The 19,669-nt window shown below is 34.5% G+C and overlaps 1 protein-coding gene across 1 annotated transcript; it reads right to left on the bottom strand.

Annotated features, from left to right (window-relative positions):
• Window positions 1–2,132: 2,132 nt before the first annotated feature.
• Window positions 2,133–18,565, bottom strand: LOC117609028 (peroxisomal N(1)-acetyl-spermine/spermidine oxidase). The gene is made up of 7 exons (XM_034334865.2): window positions 18,349–18,565; window positions 17,321–17,539; window positions 13,147–13,497; window positions 11,774–11,965; window positions 10,419–10,744; window positions 9,661–9,939; window positions 2,133–2,490 (listed from the first exon to the last, which is right to left on the bottom strand). Exons 1-7 carry the CDS (start codon window positions 18,402–18,404, stop codon window positions 2,315–2,317), a joined length of 1,599 nt encoding a protein of 532 aa, XP_034190756.1. The 5' UTR covers window positions 18,405–18,565; the 3' UTR covers window positions 2,133–2,314.
• Window positions 18,566–19,669: the final 1,104 nt, after the last annotated feature.

A 19,669-nucleotide genomic window follows, 5' to 3' on the forward strand; every position in this document is an offset into this window, starting at 1 on the left:
TATGTGCCTCACAAATAGAATGTTAGGATTATAAGGGTGGACCCGTCTGATAATCTATAAAGATCAGGATAGCGTTTTTAAGTATGACTTTATTAAACATAGCGTTACATTACACTAGCGCGGGCTTTTAATCATATGAACATAGTGAACAAGATCTACGATCGATTATCGATCGTTACCAACCTCGCCGCGGATTGCGTTGTTGGTATCCCTAACATAGAAATGTCTCTGATTTTTTTCAGAATTTTCGAATGTCATTAAATAGGAGAAAATGGCCAAAAACCTCGTGATTACATTTTTACCCGTAACTACCCTCCCAGATAAGATACAGGGTTGAAACTTGACACAGACTAGTTTTTTTTTATCACCTATCGAATGGTTCATAGCAAGTCGAATTTGGTTTGGGGGCGCTTTTGACCATCTTATCCGGCTATACATACCCTTTGTGGTCTGTTTTACGTTTTTGACGTCTTTCGCGAGTGAAAATCGTAGAATACAAATTTCTTCGACCTGGACACTTGTACACACATCAGCCCTTGAGTGCTTGTTTTGTTCTGTTCGACCCAAAGAATAGCGCTCTGGTCTCTATTTGGACATACGATTTGCAAAAATGTTTATATTACGAATAAATTAATGCAGGTGAGTCCGATCCGACATTTTCTCGACCGTTGACAGACATAAATTTTAATATTTTATAACTTTTTGACGATTTGGATCATATAAGGACCAGAGCGCCATTCTTTACGACTTTCTGAACACGTCCCTTAAATTTTTTTGCATTCTGTTTCGTAATGACGACGTAATTTGTGTTCTCATTTCTAGGGATTTTTCTAGGGGGGAGAAATTAAGAAGCTGGAGGTTTGAAAGGGGCAGGATAAGGGAAAAGGAAGCAAGGCAGAAGAAAAAGAAAGCGAAAAAAAAGGCGAAGGAAGAAAAAGAAAACAGGATTGAAAAGGAGAAAAACAAGGAAAAACGAAAAGCAGGGGAGAAAAAGCGGAGGAGAAAAGAGAAGATACAGAGGATGAGATGAAGGAGAAGAGTATAAAAGAGAAAGACAAGAGGAGCAAATAAAGGAAGCAGAAGATAAAGGGAGAAATAAAGGAGGAATACAAGGAGGAGCAAACGAAAGAGGATGCGAGAAGAAAAAAGGGAGAAACAAAGAAGGAGGTCGGAGGGAGATCTGGAAGGAATTGAGGAAGCAAAGGAATGGAGAAGGAGAGAGGAAACAGGAAGAATGAAGAGAGAAGAAGAGGAATGGATAAAGATATGGGAGAATAGAATGGAAAGGGCGAGAAGAGAAAGAAGGAAGAGAAGTTTAGTGGAGGTAAAAGATCTAGAAGAAAGAACAGTACGCATCAAGAAGATGGTAAGAAAAGATTTGAGAAAAAATGGTGGAAATTAGGAAGGTGACAGAAGTATTAGGGGCAGGAGGGAGAAAAGTCATTCTGACAGAGGACTAGAGGAAGAAGATGATAAAACAGAAATGATGTGGAAGAAAAAAGGTATGTGGGAAAGGTGGCAGGTGGTAATAGATGAGGGCCTATCGAGAGAAGAGAGAAGAAATAAATGGCGAATTAAAGAAAAGGCTAGAGAGGAAACGGCAAAGGGAAGATGGGTAGAATACAGCAGCAGAAGACTATGGATCGATGGAGAAGAGTGGAGATGGAACGAAGAGGAAGAGAGATGGGTATTGGGAGATGGAAAGTAAGGAAAACAAAGGAGGACAAAGGTTAGGGGAAGAAAAAGAGAGGGTATGAAGAAGGAAAAGAAAAGGAGGTTATATCCAACAACAAGTGTAAATATGCAAATTTAGCAAATGTAAAGTTAAGAGAAGCTTATGTTCAAATGTAAAATGTACCAGGTTCGGGCACGCTCCTACAAAAAGCAGCTCGCTACCCTGAAAATACATTCATACATACAGTACCCATTTTTCATACTTTAGAAAAAATATTTTGGAGGCCTTGAGGGTGATGTACTATTATATAAATTGACTTCACATTTTCAAACAATGGAATGCAGTAATATAAAATATATTAAAACTTCAAGGATAAATTAAAAATTATATCTTTTATTGAACTTGACTATGTGCAATGTAAAATTGTAGCAAAGGTATAATTTACAATTATAAAAATAATATAATTATCAAATGACAAATTAAATACATTCCTCAAAGAATTTGGAACTTAATACAAATTTCATTTTCAGCTGAACAATATGAACTGACGAATGGCTTTTCGTGGACAGTAGATCTATTTTTGGACGTAACACTTGGTACAGGTACATTTACTTCGACATATATTAATTTTTTACACTTTTAAGAACTCTTCTCGATAATTTTCTTTGGTGGACCACCAAAACGTTTTGTCAATTGAATTATCCTCTCCGCTTCTCGAATGCCACTTAATCTAGCACCGTGTACTGTGCTATAGTGACCCGGAATTGTGGCTTCTCCAGCAAATAGGAGAATTGGTGGTATTGGCTCACATGTACCTGAAGAAAGATAAGAACTTTTTCCAAAACGGCCAGAGCTATTAAACAGATAGCTAAATTCACGAATTCCTCTCCTTTCTTACAAAGAAAAACTATTTTAAAATAACATGCATAAAATAAAAAGATTCTATTTTAATTGCTACTTTAATAGAATAAATTTGGACGTCATTATTCATCCAACATACTTTAGATTTGCATTCTCTTGCACTAGCTGAATCTACATGTTTTGTGTAATTTAAATTTGATAAATGAATTATATGCGAAAATGTCGGATATCCAATACTCGAGTCGGGTTCTGTCGATTCGGGATTTTTGAAATTTGGAGATGTTAGGTTTTAGTCAGCAAAAGATGGTTCTTTTATTTTTGTTACTATATAGATGACTCTACCTCCTCCCCTCTCTCTCCGGTTAGAGTAAAAATATTCGTTAAGGGGGTAGACACGGGTAATGCAGCGAGGTGACATTACCGGCAAATATGGGCCTATTAATGGGTTTACGGAAATCGGTTATTTGTCCTTATATGAGAACACATAGGGCTGGGTGAGGGCTCATTCGAAAGAGGAAGGTACAATGCAGGGCGGTCAACACATGGTTTAATGAGATTATGTCGATATTTAATAATATCAGTGTCGAAAGTAGAAGAAAAAATCGACAAAATGCAGTTGCGAAATCGAAGCATTTTTAGGTCACTAAAAGAGTTTTGTGACTCAAACGGTGAGTTGACCGCCCTGCATTCAACCTTCCTCTTTCGAATGAGCTCTTATTCAGCTCAAGATCTTCTCATATAAGGACGAATAACCGATTCCCGTAAAAGCATTCCCAAAGACGAGTTCCACCATTACAGTAAAACCTGGATAAATGCAACCAAGATTGGGACCCAGTGGTTGCATTTATCCAAGCGAGGTGTCGAATCTCGGGTTACACGCGACGACCAGCCAAGCGTGAACGTAGAAAGGGACAGACAGTGGCGGAAAGAGAGAGGTCCGATGATGAAAGGAAAGAGCCGAAATGTATCGGTGTGACTAATACTAATTCAACTATAAAATTTTTTTATTTTTGACTTTTTTTTATTAAAACTTTCACTAACGCATTGGTGAAATTTTTCTGATTCAAATGGTACCAAACACGATATAGTTTCAATTATAATTACTTGCTAAAATTGATGTTAAAGGTTGGCGAAAAGCAACAGAGATTGAAATCAAAACCACTCGCGGTGTCGGCTCTGGTTTCAAAGGTTTCATTTATCCAGGCAAGGTGTCGATTCTGGGCATTTAATGTTGCATTTATCCAAGCGAGGTGTCGATTCTGGGCATTTAATGTTGCATTTATCCAAGCGAGGTGTCGATTCTGCGTCCGTACACATGTTTTGTATTCAGCCGACATGCCGATTCTGTGTCCGTACACATGTTTTGTATTCAGCCGACATGCCGATTCTGTGTCCGTCCACATCTTTTGTATTCAGCCGACATCATTTATATTCAGTCGTGGTGTCAATTCTATGTTGTTTATTCTATTACTATTGTTTATAAATATAATTCAAACTATATTGTGTTTGGTGTCATTTTAATAAGAAAAATCTCACAAATGCATTAGTAAAAGTTTCATTAAGAAAAAGTTAAAAATAAAAAAGTTTTATCGTTCAATTAGTATTAGCCACACCGATATTACGGTCGGATCATATTACACGGTTTCCTCGTCGAGCGGCTCGGTTCGCCTAGGGGGATCCCCCCAAGTGGAGGGGATAGCGATGTTGCATTTATCCAAGCATTCTTTCGTTGCATTTATCCAGGTTTTACTGTATCTGGATACTACAGAGCAAGTCACGTGACAAATTTAGTTCAGCTAGTAGTTATAAGGTGGCGTCTAAGTAGAAAGGCTGCCGAGTTGTAATCGTAGTCAGAATCAAGCGTTAGCTTGATTACGTCACTCGAACTGTGCTGCGAAGGCAAGCGAAAAAGGCAACATCGCCCGAACGCTGAGAGAGATGCACTACAGTCATGCTGTCCTTCTCTCATTCTGAATGTTGAGATTGTCCCTTTTCGCTAACAAGCTGTAAGTTTTGACTGCGGCCCGCCTGGATTTTTCACAGCGCCCCATAACCTCGCCCCATTCAAACTATATCGTGTTTGGTATCATTTTAATCAGAAAAATTTCACTAATGCGCTAGTAAAAGTTTCGGCTGAACTATACTTTAGGGGACACAAAATTATCTGCTTTTTTCTTCTCAATCTAATAGTTTTCGATGCGTAGAATTCAAAAATGCAGGTTTTAACTGTCGAAATGCAGCGGTTTAAAAGTTATGAGCGTGTAAAGTTTTAGTGCATTTGCTACGTTACTGCGACGCCATATTGGCTTCTTGTCCAATGAACGGTGTCGCCAGCAGCAGACAGAACCACGTGGGTGACGACCATTTTAGCGGGCAAAGTCAAATGTTTTAGTACATTTGTTTTGCAGATGTTACACTTTTTACATACATCAATTGTTTTGCAGCCTACAGGTAAGAATTGTTTCAGAATTTCCAATGCGTTTGAAGAGTTTAGTTGTCTGTGCCACGTTTTCGCTATATTTTTTGCCGTTTTTTTCTTGTTTTTGACTGTTTTGTTTGTTTTTTGTTGTTTGTTTAATTGTTTTTTAAAAACGAAGTTCAACCAAAGTTTCAGTAAAAAAAGTCAAAAATAAAGAAGTTCTATAATTGAAGTAGTTTAGTCACACCGATACGTTTCGGCTCTTTCCTTTGATCATTAGACCTCTCTCTCTCTCTCCTCCACTGTCTGTCCCTTTCTACGTTCATGCTTGGCTGGTCGTCGCATCTAATTCGAGATTCGACATCTCGGCTACATGTATGCAACGTCTGGTTCCCAATCTCTGTTGCATATATTCAGCTTTTACTGTATATGTAGACGCGAGGTCCCTCCATTTATTAGTTCTAATAGTACCATAGTACTTTTTTATGCAGAATGTTTCAAGGAGTTGACACAAGTAAAAAAAAAATGCAATTCTATTTAAATAAAAAGTGGATTTGCATTTTTGAGTGCATCGTTGCATTCACGGAGAAGATGAAATCACAGAAAAATAGACATTATCATACCATTGAACTTTTACATAAACAGCTTTTTCCTATCTCTTATCAAATTCAAGATATAACCCGTCAGAAATTGCATGACGTATCCTGTATATTTTTATTAATTAAGAAACATTTATTTAAAGAAGTTAATAACTTTTTCTAAAAAGTTTCTCAGATTGCACGTTCCTTCGGTTCTTCAGAGTAGGCATATATTTTTCAGCAGCGAGGGGTGCTACGGTGCGCTATATAAAATCCACGCGTTCAGTCAGTCAGAATTTATCGGAGCGGGACAATTCTATCATTTAGGTTGAAAGAAGGATAGCATGATCACCCTACATCTCACTCTAACCACGCGCCAATGTTTCGTTTTCGTTCTTCAGGCGGATCGTCGCGATGCCTCTGGCGAGATGAGCGTTTGAATGTTTTGTAAAAATGCTTGAGGCGCTGTTGCATCCCTAGATCGTGTTGCGCGCACGCTAGCTGAGAATTAAACCTTTCAAGTTCGTAACAGACCACGCAAGTGGCTCCACCAGGCCCAACGAAAAAACTGCTGTAATACCGACGCCCGAATCGGAGAGGTCACGTGCCGTGTCTAGCGTAGTTTTTCGCAATAACAAAGAAGAACAAAGAACAAAAAAGAAGTTTATTTTGCGTTACGATGTAAAGTTTAATATCTTAGAATAAACATAAAATAATTTTTAACAAAAAACAAATCCGACTTCGAAATGCACTAAAAAGTGTAAAATAATTTTTATTTCATTTATACCAATATTCCATAGTTATTAATAATATCTACTTAATCGTTAACTAGGATACCAAATACATTTCAAAGTTTTCGGAGGCGACAAAATTAAAAACTTTTCCTCTACTAGGAAAATCCTAACTCGGGCGTCGGCAACCTATGATAAATGACCCATTTGATAATTTCAAGTAAACAATATTCAACGGGAATCAACATACCCATTGCGAATTAACTATACAGGGTGATCCTCTCGCTAGGGGACACAAAGGAACTGGCGAAAATGAATCCCTTGACCGCACCATGAAGGCACACAGAGTTGTCTCGGCCTGGGTAGGTTCCTGATGGTACGTGACAATACGGACCTCTTTATGGTGCGGTCAAGGGGTCCATTGTCGCCAGTGTTCCTTTGTGTCCCCTAGCGAGAGGATCACCCTCTACTGCAGTTCACGAGTGACCGCATTAACTCGCGCTGCTCACTAGGTCTAGGGAGATTTTTAATAGCGTGTGTGATTCCCCTTTACAGCTTGCTTCTTACTTTGCGTTCACATCATTTTTTTTTCGAAAAATGATAGCAATTTCATTGTATCGTGAAACTTTACAATATCATCACCGGTTATCAGTTATCGTACGTCATATATTTCTGCCCACCATTTATATGATCGCAAAATATAATAAGAAGCAAGCTGTAGGGGGGAATCACACACGTTATTAAAAATGTCCCTAGACCTAGTGAGCTGCGCGAGTTAAGTATGGTCTCTCGTGAATTGTAGTATAGTGCATGTATGTATATCAGGAGTGCTGCCAATTTCTGATACAATCGTTAAAATTACAAATGTTTTCAGCCGGACCTATAACGTTCCGCTTTTTCTCTTACGACTTATTAATTACCAAGTTTGCCATACCGCAATTAAATCGTTATTGGCAGCATCGTTTGTTCGGGTATTTTTAATTTTGCGCCGCCTCCGAAAACTTTGAAATGTATTTGGTATCCTAGTTAACGATTAATAGCTATGGAATATTGGTATAAATGAAATAGAAATTATTTTACACTTTTTAGTACATTTCGAAGTCGGATTTGTTTTTTGTTAAAAATTATTTTTGTACCAGTAGTATTTGTAGGATAGTGTAAGGTGATTTTAGGTTTCTGTTGCTTAGCTAATAACCATAAACCGAAAAAAAATTTCCCGAATTTAAGTTGTTAATAAACAACAGATTTCATAAATTTTTACGAGTGAGATCATCGCGGATATACAGGGTGTCACGCGACTGCCTCGACAGCCGAAGAGGGATGATTGCTAAGGTGATTCTAAGCAACTTTTTTCCTTTGCCAAAATGTTGGTTCGTTTTCGAGTTATTAACAAAAAACACCGACCAATCTGTGCGCGTACAGCACGCGGGCACAGGGACTGCAATGTCCTCGTGAACGAAAACGTGAACGAACGGCTCGGCACCCCGTTGTCATAGCACAATAAAAAAACTGAACTGGTACAACATTTTTAGTCGTTTAAAATGAATACGGAACCTAATCTCTTGTCGCCTGTCATAATGTAAAAAAGGAAATTCCAAGCATTCTAAACAACAAATAAAAATGATTGAAATTGAATAATTAATAAACGTTTGAATTGGAGGCTACGTTAATGATGAAAAATTTGAAAACAATTTAAATGAAACTTTCGCATTCGTTCCTAAATTAACCTGCTACGCTGAAAGCAGATAATTGTCACTGGGAAACGAGGAAACACGTTCGGTAGAACAGCCCTTTTCATGATCCGGCCAGTGAACGGCCCTCATTTATTGCACTTAGATATGAATAATAGACGAGGTATTTCCTCTTCGAATGTTCAGAATCGACACAATGACTTAGCGGGAATTATTTGCTTTCAGCGTAGCAAGTTAATTTAGAAACGAATGGGTAAGTTTCATTTAAATTGTTTTCAAATCTTTCATCATTAACGTAGCCTCCAATTCAAACGTTTATTAATTATTTCACTTCAAATATTTTCATTTGTTGCTTAGAATCCTTAGAATTTCCTTTTTTACATTATGACAGGCGACAAGAGATTAGGTTCCGTCTTCATTCTAAACAACGACGAAAAATGTTCAACCAGTTCAGTTTTTTTATTGTGCTATGCCAACAGGGTGCTATGCCGTTCATTCGCGACCTACGTCAGGCCCGGTTTTCGTACTCGACACTGCAGTCCCTGGGATTGCGCGCTATACGCGCTCGGATTGGTCGGTGTTTTTTGTTATTAACTCGAGAACCAAGCCTTAACCAACATTTTAGCAAAGGAAAAAGTTGTTTAGAATCACCTTGGCAATTATCCCGCTTCGGCTGTCGAGGTAGTCGCGTGACACCCTGTATATCCTACTAAATATGAAAGGTTTCATCGCGAACGATACATTCCTGGCAGAGTAACATGAAGCAATAGATTTTTTGCTATAACGGTAGTTATTAACAAATTCCATAAATTTTGGCAAGTAGGATCATTGCGGATATATCTCCTACTAAATGTGAAAGGTTTCATCGCAATCGGTACATTCCCTGCAGCATAAATGCCGGAAGATATAAATGAAGTATTACGTTTTTTGCGATAAAAGTCGTTAGGAATGAAAAAATACAAAAATTGTTTTGCTGGACCAATCGGGAGATATACTCTACAAGATACAAAATTTTCGATCCGATTGGTCCATCCATCTCGCGGTAATCGGTGAAAAATGTAAATCAAGCATTACGTTCATTGCAAAAAAATCGTTAGCAATGAAACAATGCAAAATGTCTTTTTGACAGGACAAAGTGGGAGAAATACTCTACAAGATGCAAATAGTTTCATTCCGATTCGTCCATCTGTCTCGGAGTAATCGGCGAACGTTCGGCGCACGTACATGAAATAATACGTTTTTTTGCAATAAAAAGCGTTCGGAATGAAAAACTATAAAATGTTTTTTTAACGGGACCAATCGGGGCACATACTTTAGAAGATGCAAAACGTTTCGTTCCGATTGGTCCACCCGTCTCGGAGTAATCGGCGAACATACATTAAAAAAAAAAAAAAAAAAAAAAAAATATACACATCGAATTGAGTATTCTCCTCCTTTTCGAAGTCGGATAAAAATACAAAATTAACAGCAGAGCTGTGTTTCGGGGCGAATTTTGTTGAATATGACCGTGAATTGGGAGTATTTACGAAAAAAAGTTTTTAATTCACTAAGGCAACCAAAACAATTCTTAACCCGTTCCGGGTAGCGAGTACCCGACATTTTTGAATTCTTGCACATCTATACTATCGAAAACCTACCTAACCCGACCCGACCCGACTCGGTATTTTTAGGTTCTCGCATATCTCCAAAAAAACAGTGTCTATACCTGGCAAAGGACTGGCCAAATCGCACTGATGCCCAACAGTGCTGTCCATTCCCATATAACTATATGCACCAGCAAAGTATTGATCCATGCACCATTTACTTCTGAGGAGATTTGCTGGATAGGGAAGCGTTGGATCACCGGTAAATTGTCGAAGGACTCTTGTTATTGACTCAACCACCTCTTCGTCGGAACATAATTCCATATCCGCTGCTTCACGACCACAGATCCATGCACATAAAACGTGCTGTGATGTCGATAACTCTTCTATGTTTGAGATTCCTGTAATATGAGAAAATCTGAATTATTTGATTTAATGCATATGTTATTTAATCACTTTAAAAAATAATATTTGTTTGACACTCGAAGGGCCAATTGCAAACGACGATATCAGGTCACTTTTTACTCACAGCTGAATTTTCATAATTCATACTTTAGATCTTGATCTTTAATAGAAACTATTTTCTGATAATGTTTGTATTTAAAAATATTATTTTATTTAATTCTCTGTTGGTTGTTATACGTTTTAAACGTATTTTATTATACGTATTTGTTGCCATTGACAGGAGTGAAAAGTGATCCTGTATCAGTTGTACGAGGGTTAATAATGTTATCAAGCATATATAACGACAATAGGAATAACTAATTAAAGCATAGACAAACATGGTAAATGGAATTATTCACTTTTTAAATTTAGTAATAAAAGTAACATCGAATACTCTTCCTATTTTTAAATTTTAACTATTATATTAAAATCTGACCTTTCACCCAGTCGCATCTGTCAGCAAGTTCATCAGCTGACCAAGCTAGCTTAATGCCACCTTCTTTCCAAACCCAGAACGGCCTCGCGTATTCCAAGAATATTTTATTAACGTAACCATATCCCAATTTACAAATAGCCTCGACTTTCTCAGCAGGCAATGCTGGACAGAAAAGTTTATCGTGTTGATGTTTCAGGACACCAAGAGACACGGTAACGATAACGTAATCAGCGGGAAATTCTTCGCCATCGCAACACTTCACCACAGCTCGAGGACAAGAATCACTTATGGCACCCCATCTGACACAGCTAACTGGCTTACAGTATCTAATAGAACAAATGTACCCATTTCATTTTCTGTAAATAAATCAACTAACATTGATATCATTAAATATAACATTTATTTATAGCGAAATGAATAGTTATTTATTGCTTTCGATATTGATATTGTTGGTAAATTTGAAGTAATCATTAAGATTGAATTGGTTAGCATAGAACATTCATTGTACTTTACATTAAAAATTTGTTAGGTAAATTTGAGATCTATTCTGGATGCAAAATTCCAATAATACATTACTGTCCAAGGATTGATTGATTAATTATGAGCAGTTTAATCAATGTTATGAACCTTCTACTAAGGAATGTGTAACGAAGAATGAAGTTCATATATTTACGATGTTATAAATAAATTCAATTATATTTTGAATGAAAGTATGTTTAATGACTTTAATAATAATTAGTAGGCAAACTTTTCTTGTTTAATAGTGTTGGTGTGAAGAGTAATAAATATTCATTTTATCGTTAAAATGTCAAACTTAGAAGTACATACATTCTTTATCTGACATTTTAACTTCTAGAATAAAAACTACAATTATTAATTATTAATTCAAAGCTTCTAAAAGTCCCATCAATGACTATTACAAAATTAATAATATCTATGATTAATTTTCTAATACCTAATAATATCCTTTGATTATACAAATTAATATACATATGTATAAATCGTTTTAACCTTTATAGTAAGTATTAAAAATAACATGTAAATTATTAAAATTATCGTATAGAAACTGTGAATTATAATGATCCATACAATATCATTAAACTGAACAATAATTTCCAAAAAATTTGCAACCCATTAATATGTAGAATATATAAAATAGTAAACGACAATTGTAAATATTTTTATCAAATAATTCCAGAGTGGAATACAAATATGTATAGTTGCCAGAAAAATGAACAACAGGTAATCGGATACCCGGTCTCTGTGTTGTCTATTTGAACTTGAATCGGTCAAAATCAATCAGTTTTGCTTGAAACGCTTTGCAAACACCATTGGTAGCAAAAGAGTTAACTAACTTGAGAGAACAGCTTGGCAAATCTCGTAGCAGCGGAGCAAGTACACCGACGTAGCCAAGAGGCACTCTAACATTACCACCAGGAATCTCGATGTAACTTCCAAATTGATCAGCAGAAACTAGCGAAAGATCATCACCGCACCGACATCTCACGCAGTTTGTCATTCCGTACATCACTCTGGCTGCGTCATATCTGAAGACGTAAAATTGCCAACGGTATCGAGAGGGAACATTTTGAAATATTGTGTCGTTAAAAACGCAGTGATGTAACGTAACATGCTAGATCTGATTTACTATCTAATTGCCAAACAATTATTTTCATTCATATAATTATTTGTATGATAGGAGGTGTATTTCTGGAATTAATTAGTTGAACACTTGTGTTTTAACATTCGATTATTTAATTCACGAATTGACGGTTTAAATATGAGGCGTTAATTATTTCAGGTTATCATTCATTTAAAAGATTGTAATTACGAGGGCAAATAAATTTAATAAAATGCAAGTGTCACAAGATCTCAACAAATAGTGCGTGATTACAACTTTTTAAATTTTCCACAAAATTGACAATTTACTGTAGAGCATATTAAAATTCTGCTAGCATATAAAGATCATTTTTTTAAATATGTTTATTGCGGACTGGGGGCCACGGATATTCGCTGGTTTAATTAAATGAGTAAAAATAATATTAATTGTGAAAATAAATTAATATTAATATGCGCAGTATTTGAACCTTTGTTTTTACTTGGTTTCTGATACTTTCAATGTGATATTGTTATTCGTTCTTAGTGTATCTTCAGACTTTCGTGCAATTGTTCGAACTTTGAACACAAAACATTTATACGAATTTTTGAATCTACTCAAAAACTTTTAGCCTACTATACCCCAATCCAACCTAACCTAATTCACTTATATTAGGCTTAATGCAATATAAAAAGTACAAGCTTTTTTTATTATAACTGTCAAATCGTGATCGCCCTAAGACTCTGAGAAAGTGCATTTTATTTAAAGCCCTTTCTTATATAAAAAATACCCGATTTCATTATCAGTAAAATCGTCGTTAAAGGCTTTTTTCCATGGTTTTACCCATATCTTATAAAGTAAATTCATTTTATATATAAAAATATCTGAAAGTCTGCAAGTTTGAAAGTAAATTCTGAAAAGTCTGTAAATAGCGTTGTTAACGATATATTACCATCTTATCAAACTAGAAGGGTATTGTTGAACAACTACATAATAATTAAACTCGTATTCTGAAACTATCTCTAGCAATTTCACTACCATCTACGGTAAATTAAATCACGCCAGTACGAATATTAGAGCTACTTTTACATCACTGCTGATAAAGTTTGCAGTTGACCTGGGCAACTGTACCGTTGCTCCTCCGGGAAATTGTGGAGCTCCTGCTGAATTCTGACACCCATGAAATTCAGCAACGTACCGTGGGTGCGGCCACAACCTAGGGAGAAAAGAGCTGCTGCCTGTTGCTCGATTTGACGGAAGGTATGATATGCAGTAATGCTGACAGGAAGATCGATAGCCCGTCCATCGCTTGTACAAAAAAGACCGCGACTTGGATCAGGTCTGAACAGAGGTGGCTTCAGAAGACCCTCTTGAGCAGCTAAGGTGAAAACAGGATTCGCTACGCATCCTCCTTCGATCCAAGTGGCGCCCATTTCCGCCACTACGTCACCTAACCAACATGAATGGATTCGGCCTCCTGGTCTGCAAAGAAGATTCGTTATCGGCACCTTGTAATTAATAATCTACCAAAAATATGGGACCAACTTTTGATAAGGATGTAAAATAACTCAGCTATACGAAATATGTACACAGGAATTTAGATCAAAATGAAGGACTTAAATTTAAAAACGACCAAATTTCGTAAATTGGGAAAATAATGTCTCAAAAGGTCTAAAGTTAAATTTCAATCACCAATGATTTGTTTAATAAATATATAATCTAAAACAAATAATTCTAAATATAATTTAATAAATAAATATTAAATGATTCCAAATATCATTTTTTTATTCTCAATACTTAAAAAATATTAGAACTATCTTTACTCAGCATGAGTACTTACAAGGAATGATCCCGAACACGGAAATTCAAAAAATGATGAAACTCTGTGGATATGTAGAGGATCTACAGAGTCCATTTGATTAAAACGCAATTTTTTTTGCTATGAAAATCGCCTTTAAATTTTGATCGTTTTTCGTTGTTTTTTCTTTTTCTCCGAAACCATTAGAGATATTCAAAAACTTCATAAACGAAAGTTGTTCATTTTAATATATAGTGTTTTCTTTTAATGTTGAAACAAAAAATGGTTTAAACAATTACAAAATGTTATAAATAAAAAAGCTTAGAAGCTATTGAAAAGTTCTAAATTCTTGCGAAAATTGAAAATGGTCTGTTGTTTAAAGTGATATAACGTTTAATTATCATTTCCTATTTTAAGGGTGCAAAAAATATTACTGAATATAATAATAATATGTTTTGTTTTTATGTTATTATTTGCAAACGGTAACTGATATAAAACGGTCCTTCGGACAATAATGTCAAAGTACGCTAAATATACTTTTTTCACATAATCGTATCTTTTAAACAAGTGGTTTTCTAAACTTTAACTTGCATTTTCAAATGTTCCAGGTCGGAAACAATGATTTAATATTTTTTAACCAACAATTTTCGGTCTCCTAAGACGAATTGCAGCCTTTATATCTATTAATAATTCATATTAACTACAATTAGTTACTCTTGAATGCAAATAATTTTAATAATTATCCATTACCTGTATACATTGTGGGTAACTTTTTGCCAGTTGTGTTGTTGTATGCCCCAGTATCAGTCTTTTATTATAATAAATAGAAACAGAGGGCACAGAGTGCAACGAAAATAATATAAGATATAATTATCCCAAATTTTTACGAAAACATGTTCTCCTGTGCTTTTAAAAAATTGCGAAAAATCGTTTAAATCATCAGTTGGTTGGAATCTGTGACCCTGCATGGCCATATTTTAGTAATTTTAAATTCTCTTTCAAGAGAACATTTCATCTAATAAAATGCTTGCCATAAATCCGGTAAATGTAATTTGTTTGCTTATGATTACATTCAGCGTAACGAATGACAATCAAACACCAATTAATAACCGTGGACAAGAACTTTATGATATATTAAAAGATCTGCTGGTTAGAGCGGTTGAAGATATGTTGTCTGTAATGGAAACTGAACATACATTAAAATTTGTTGATCCGTTTAGATCACATTCTGTGGAATTTGTGGACGAAATATTTTCACCTATTGATGAGAAAGTTGTAGAACAAGTAGAAGATAAAATCGAAACACAGGAAGGAGGTATTGTGACATTAGAATATAAAGGAAATGCTGTTGTATATTGGAAAGGTGGAAAAAGGAAATGACTTTTATGAGAAAATGTGTAGCATAAGTTCCGAAAAGTTCAATCGATTCACCAATTGTACAGGTAAAGCACATTTAAAAAAAGAAATATTTTGCTTTTGTAATAGCATTTGTTACAATAACATTTTGGAATAAAATGAGTTAATCTTTTTACGTTTTTACAGAGATGGGAAGAAGCACTGCATAAAGAGGGAACTCGAAGAGAAAAATAATTACAAATTTCAGAATACGTTTTCAATCAAGTTTGGAAAAGTGAAAATCGTGTTATTATCCACGATTTAGATATCCGAATGTGGACTGTAGAAGCAAATGAAGTAATTAAACTGGAAGAATTTAAGACATTTTGACACTGGTTATGGAGTTTCAAAAAGGCTCATAGAACAGTTTCTAGAAAAATAAACAAATTTATTACCCGTTCATACGAAATTGATTCTCCTAAATTGGACGAAATTGCCTCCTCTTTTGTTAATCGCGTACAACCTTACATTAAAAAAAATATTGACGAAAGTGGATTCGATTTAGAGTTACATTCTGGTCGTACTTTAGCAATGCAAGGATCAAAAATTGTAGAAATTGTTGTTCAATCTACTTCCGCTACGACTCATCGTTACACAATACTTCTTACAGTTTCAGCTTCGGGTAAGCTACTTTCTCCTCTCTTTCTTGTTCTAAATTCTAAAGGAACAAGGAGGTAATTTCGGGCCAAAGGTACCAGGGTCATTGTTTAAATCGTGGAATGTTTATTTGGTGGCATCAACATCTGGAAAATTAACAAAAGAATTATTCAATGAATGATTAATGAATGTATATCTACCCAATATAGGACCGAAAAGTGTCTTGTTAATAAACTCATGGTCACTGTCCAGAAATATTAAAAGAAAATGTGCTGTCAAATAAAGATTTGGAAATTTACACAATACCAAGAAAAACGACAGGATTGATACAACTTGTTGATCTTGATTGAAAAACTTTGTCACAAAATTTTCCGACCTCGTAATATTAAAAAATTATGACATTAATTTGCATTTTTGAGATAATGTTATTAAACTTCAATCGTTAGTACATAATCAGCTATCGCCACTAAAATATCACAATATGTTTTCATATGCATGGTACAAAAGTGAGTTGATTGAAGAAAAACCAAGTAATTTTGCAAACCCAGTAGATTTTGTTTTTGCTCAACAAGATTCTGTAATCCCACCACATATATTCTAGCTACGCTGTAATACGATAGAGATTAACACAAAACCTACGTGATGCATAATATGTAATCATCGTGATTTTTTAAACAAGGGTAAACAAGGGTAAACAAGGACAACAATTATTGTCCTAAGGACCGCTTTATATCAGTTATCGTTTGCAAATAACAAAATGAACACGAAACATATCATTATATTTAATAATATTTTTTGCTCCCTTAAAATAGCAAATGATAATTAAACGTTATATCACTTTAAACAACAGACCACTTTCTATTTTCATGACAAGGTTTAGAATTTTTCAATAGTTTCTAAGTTTTTTGTTTATAACTTTTTGTAATTGCTTAAACAATTTTTTGTTTCAACATAAAAAGCACTATACATTAAGATGAACAACTTCCGTTTATAAAGTTTTTGGATATCTTTAACGGTTTCGGAAAAAAAAAAATTAAAAGCGGCCGAAATTTTGAGGGCGACTTTACCCCTTTAGACTGAAAACGGACAGCAAAAAAAATTGCGTTTCGATCAGGAGAACATCCTCTACGTCAGTGTTTCCCAAACTTTCGACATCAATGTACCCCTTCTATCATTTTCGTAACACTGAGTACCCCTCGTAAAAAAAAAAAAATTGCATATACTTTAATAACAATATATATTTATTTTTTCCTTTTTTAGTACATAAACAAAATAATAATAAACGTAAAATAAAATTCATTCATTTCATTCATAAAATTCTTCCTGTCCCCCAGGAGGTACGCGTACCAGACTTTGGGAAACACTGCTCTACGTATCTACAAAGTTTCGTAATTGTTTGGATTTCTGATTTCGGGAGTGTTCCTTGTTAGTTTGCATTTCCATGAATAGTCTAATGAGTGTAATAGGTATACGATGATTTTTCAGTGTGATTCGTGGTTACTGTAAATGGTATACCTATCCGTTGCCTCTAATATTGTGAAATTTTGAAGACCACATTGTGCTAAACGATGCGCAGCTGAAAGTCCGGCCATCCCTGCACCAATGATCACCACTGTTGGTTCCGGTTTGCATGGATCCAACATGCAAGGATCCAGTTGACATGACTCGAATCTGGCCACTTTTGTACATGACGGTATTTCCTTACCACCTCCTCCTTTCTTTGACGAGTAGGTTCTAGACATATTCAACATAAACATATATCTTATGACGGTTCCCATTTTCTTCTTTTTTATATTTATTTCCTTAGAAATTTGTAGCTAATCAGACAAAGAATTTTCATTTTATGAAACTTTAAGTCACGATTAAACTCAACAAACTCGTTGAAATTGATTATTATCTAGGGTACAAATTTTGCGAATGCATTATTGATAGAAAATAACTACATAATTGATTTGAAATATGAAATATTCTGTGATTTATAAATAAACTGTACGGTAATTGTTAGGCTGTTTCGAGTATTTATTTGTAGAAGAAAAAACATGCAATGAACAGTATTAATTACATTATATTTTCATCCGTACAATTCCAATAATTATCACTGTTTAATTATAAAAATTTGTAAAACTTTTCAAAAGAATCAAGTTATTTATGAAGTTAGCGCAAAATACAATTATGATTAACGACAAACGCAAAATATTGTAAAATAACAATTTGTATCTAATTACTGAAAAATCAGGGCATAATTTAATTTAGCAATACTTCAAATTCAAATATTGATAATCAATAAAAATTTATAATTCTCTCTTTAATCACGCAATCTGTCATAAATGGTGTATGAAGTTATCAAACTTGCATTCCAACCTTACAATTTTTTTTCTATAAACACATTTCTACAGTGTTTTGTAAACAAAATGAAAATATTTGTTAGTTAATTGTAAGTTATTCCTAAAAAAAAAACACTTAGGATGTAAATTCAGGAGTATAAAATCTAAATTTGAAATTCTAACGTCAAAATGTGAATGCTAATTACCGTAATAACTTACTTTACTAAAATTGTTTGGAACCTTCGAAACGATAATCTGGACCTCGTAAGTAGCATCTCATTGGACGTAAATCTGCGAAACTAGTAAATTTGTTCATGAAGACGATAATGCTTAATCTTGATAAAAATTTACATAGATGTTATCAAGGAGGGGTTTTTTATTGGTGAACGTTGCTATGAGGAGAGCATGCCACACGCGCAAACAAACGACCATTGCCTTCCTGATGTTTCATTGTTTAACTCTCGTATGTATTGTACTTACATATAGTACATGGTCACTATTCTGGTCAAATTGACCGAAAATCAGAAGCTAATATCTAATCATCTATTAACCAAATTTTCTACTCCTAAGAAATTTACTGTTTTCTAATTAAAAGCCATTGTAGAACATATTCATTGATTAAAATATAAATTAATTTTACTTTTTACTTATACGTGGAAAAGAATGATACGATGTAATCAAAATTGGAACGGTGCACACGGGTTAAAGTCATAGCCGACTATGACAATTTCCTGTTTTGATTCCGGTGAAATTGTAGCCTTTTATTGAAATTTCGTCCATAATTTCTAGAACACTTTAGGATTATTCTACAATCTTTTGTAAATTAGGGATTTTAGATAAACTTTAGATGAACTAATTGTTTTAGTAAAATAGATCTTTCCAGTCAATGCAAAACTTGTATTCATGGAATTTGCCGCAATTTTAATATCGTGCTGAAGAATCGAACGTTTAAAATTGGAGTATCCATAATAGAATGATAGAAGATTGTATGTACGTCATTCAAAATAAATTATGGCATTCATTTCATTTGAATCAAACAAGAATATTAGGTAACAAATTAATCCTTTATTTTTAAGTTATTTTTTGAAATGCAAGATATCTGGTAATTACATATATTCAAACGTATAATATCTAATTAAATAATGAAACTTTGCTGTAATGTAGTTCTTACAAAAATATTACACACTAATTTTTTATTAATAGCTATTTATTTTGAAGGGGTGAATGCAACCCTCAAAAGGGGAGATGCATGATGTATTATAATGAATATGCTTGAATCTATTAGAAATACGGCAGTGGTGTGAGTTGATGAAATTCATGTTTTCGCACACGTTATATCTGTGAAAGTGGTTCAAATTCGGTAAAATTCATGTATATATTGTAATCCAAATGGTGTCGATGAAAAACTTAATCAATAATCAATAATCAAAAATATAAAAAATACGATAGCTTAAAGTTAACAAAACTACAACTTCAAAAACAGTGTTTCTGAATACGTAAGTTAATATATGCATATAAATGTTTGAAATATATGTATATG

Source organism: Osmia lignaria, chromosome 14 (genome assembly GCF_051020975.1).
Source record: "Osmia lignaria lignaria isolate PbOS001 chromosome 14, iyOsmLign1, whole genome shotgun sequence".
Taxonomy (NCBI): Eukaryota; Metazoa; Arthropoda; class Insecta; order Hymenoptera; family Megachilidae; genus Osmia; species Osmia lignaria.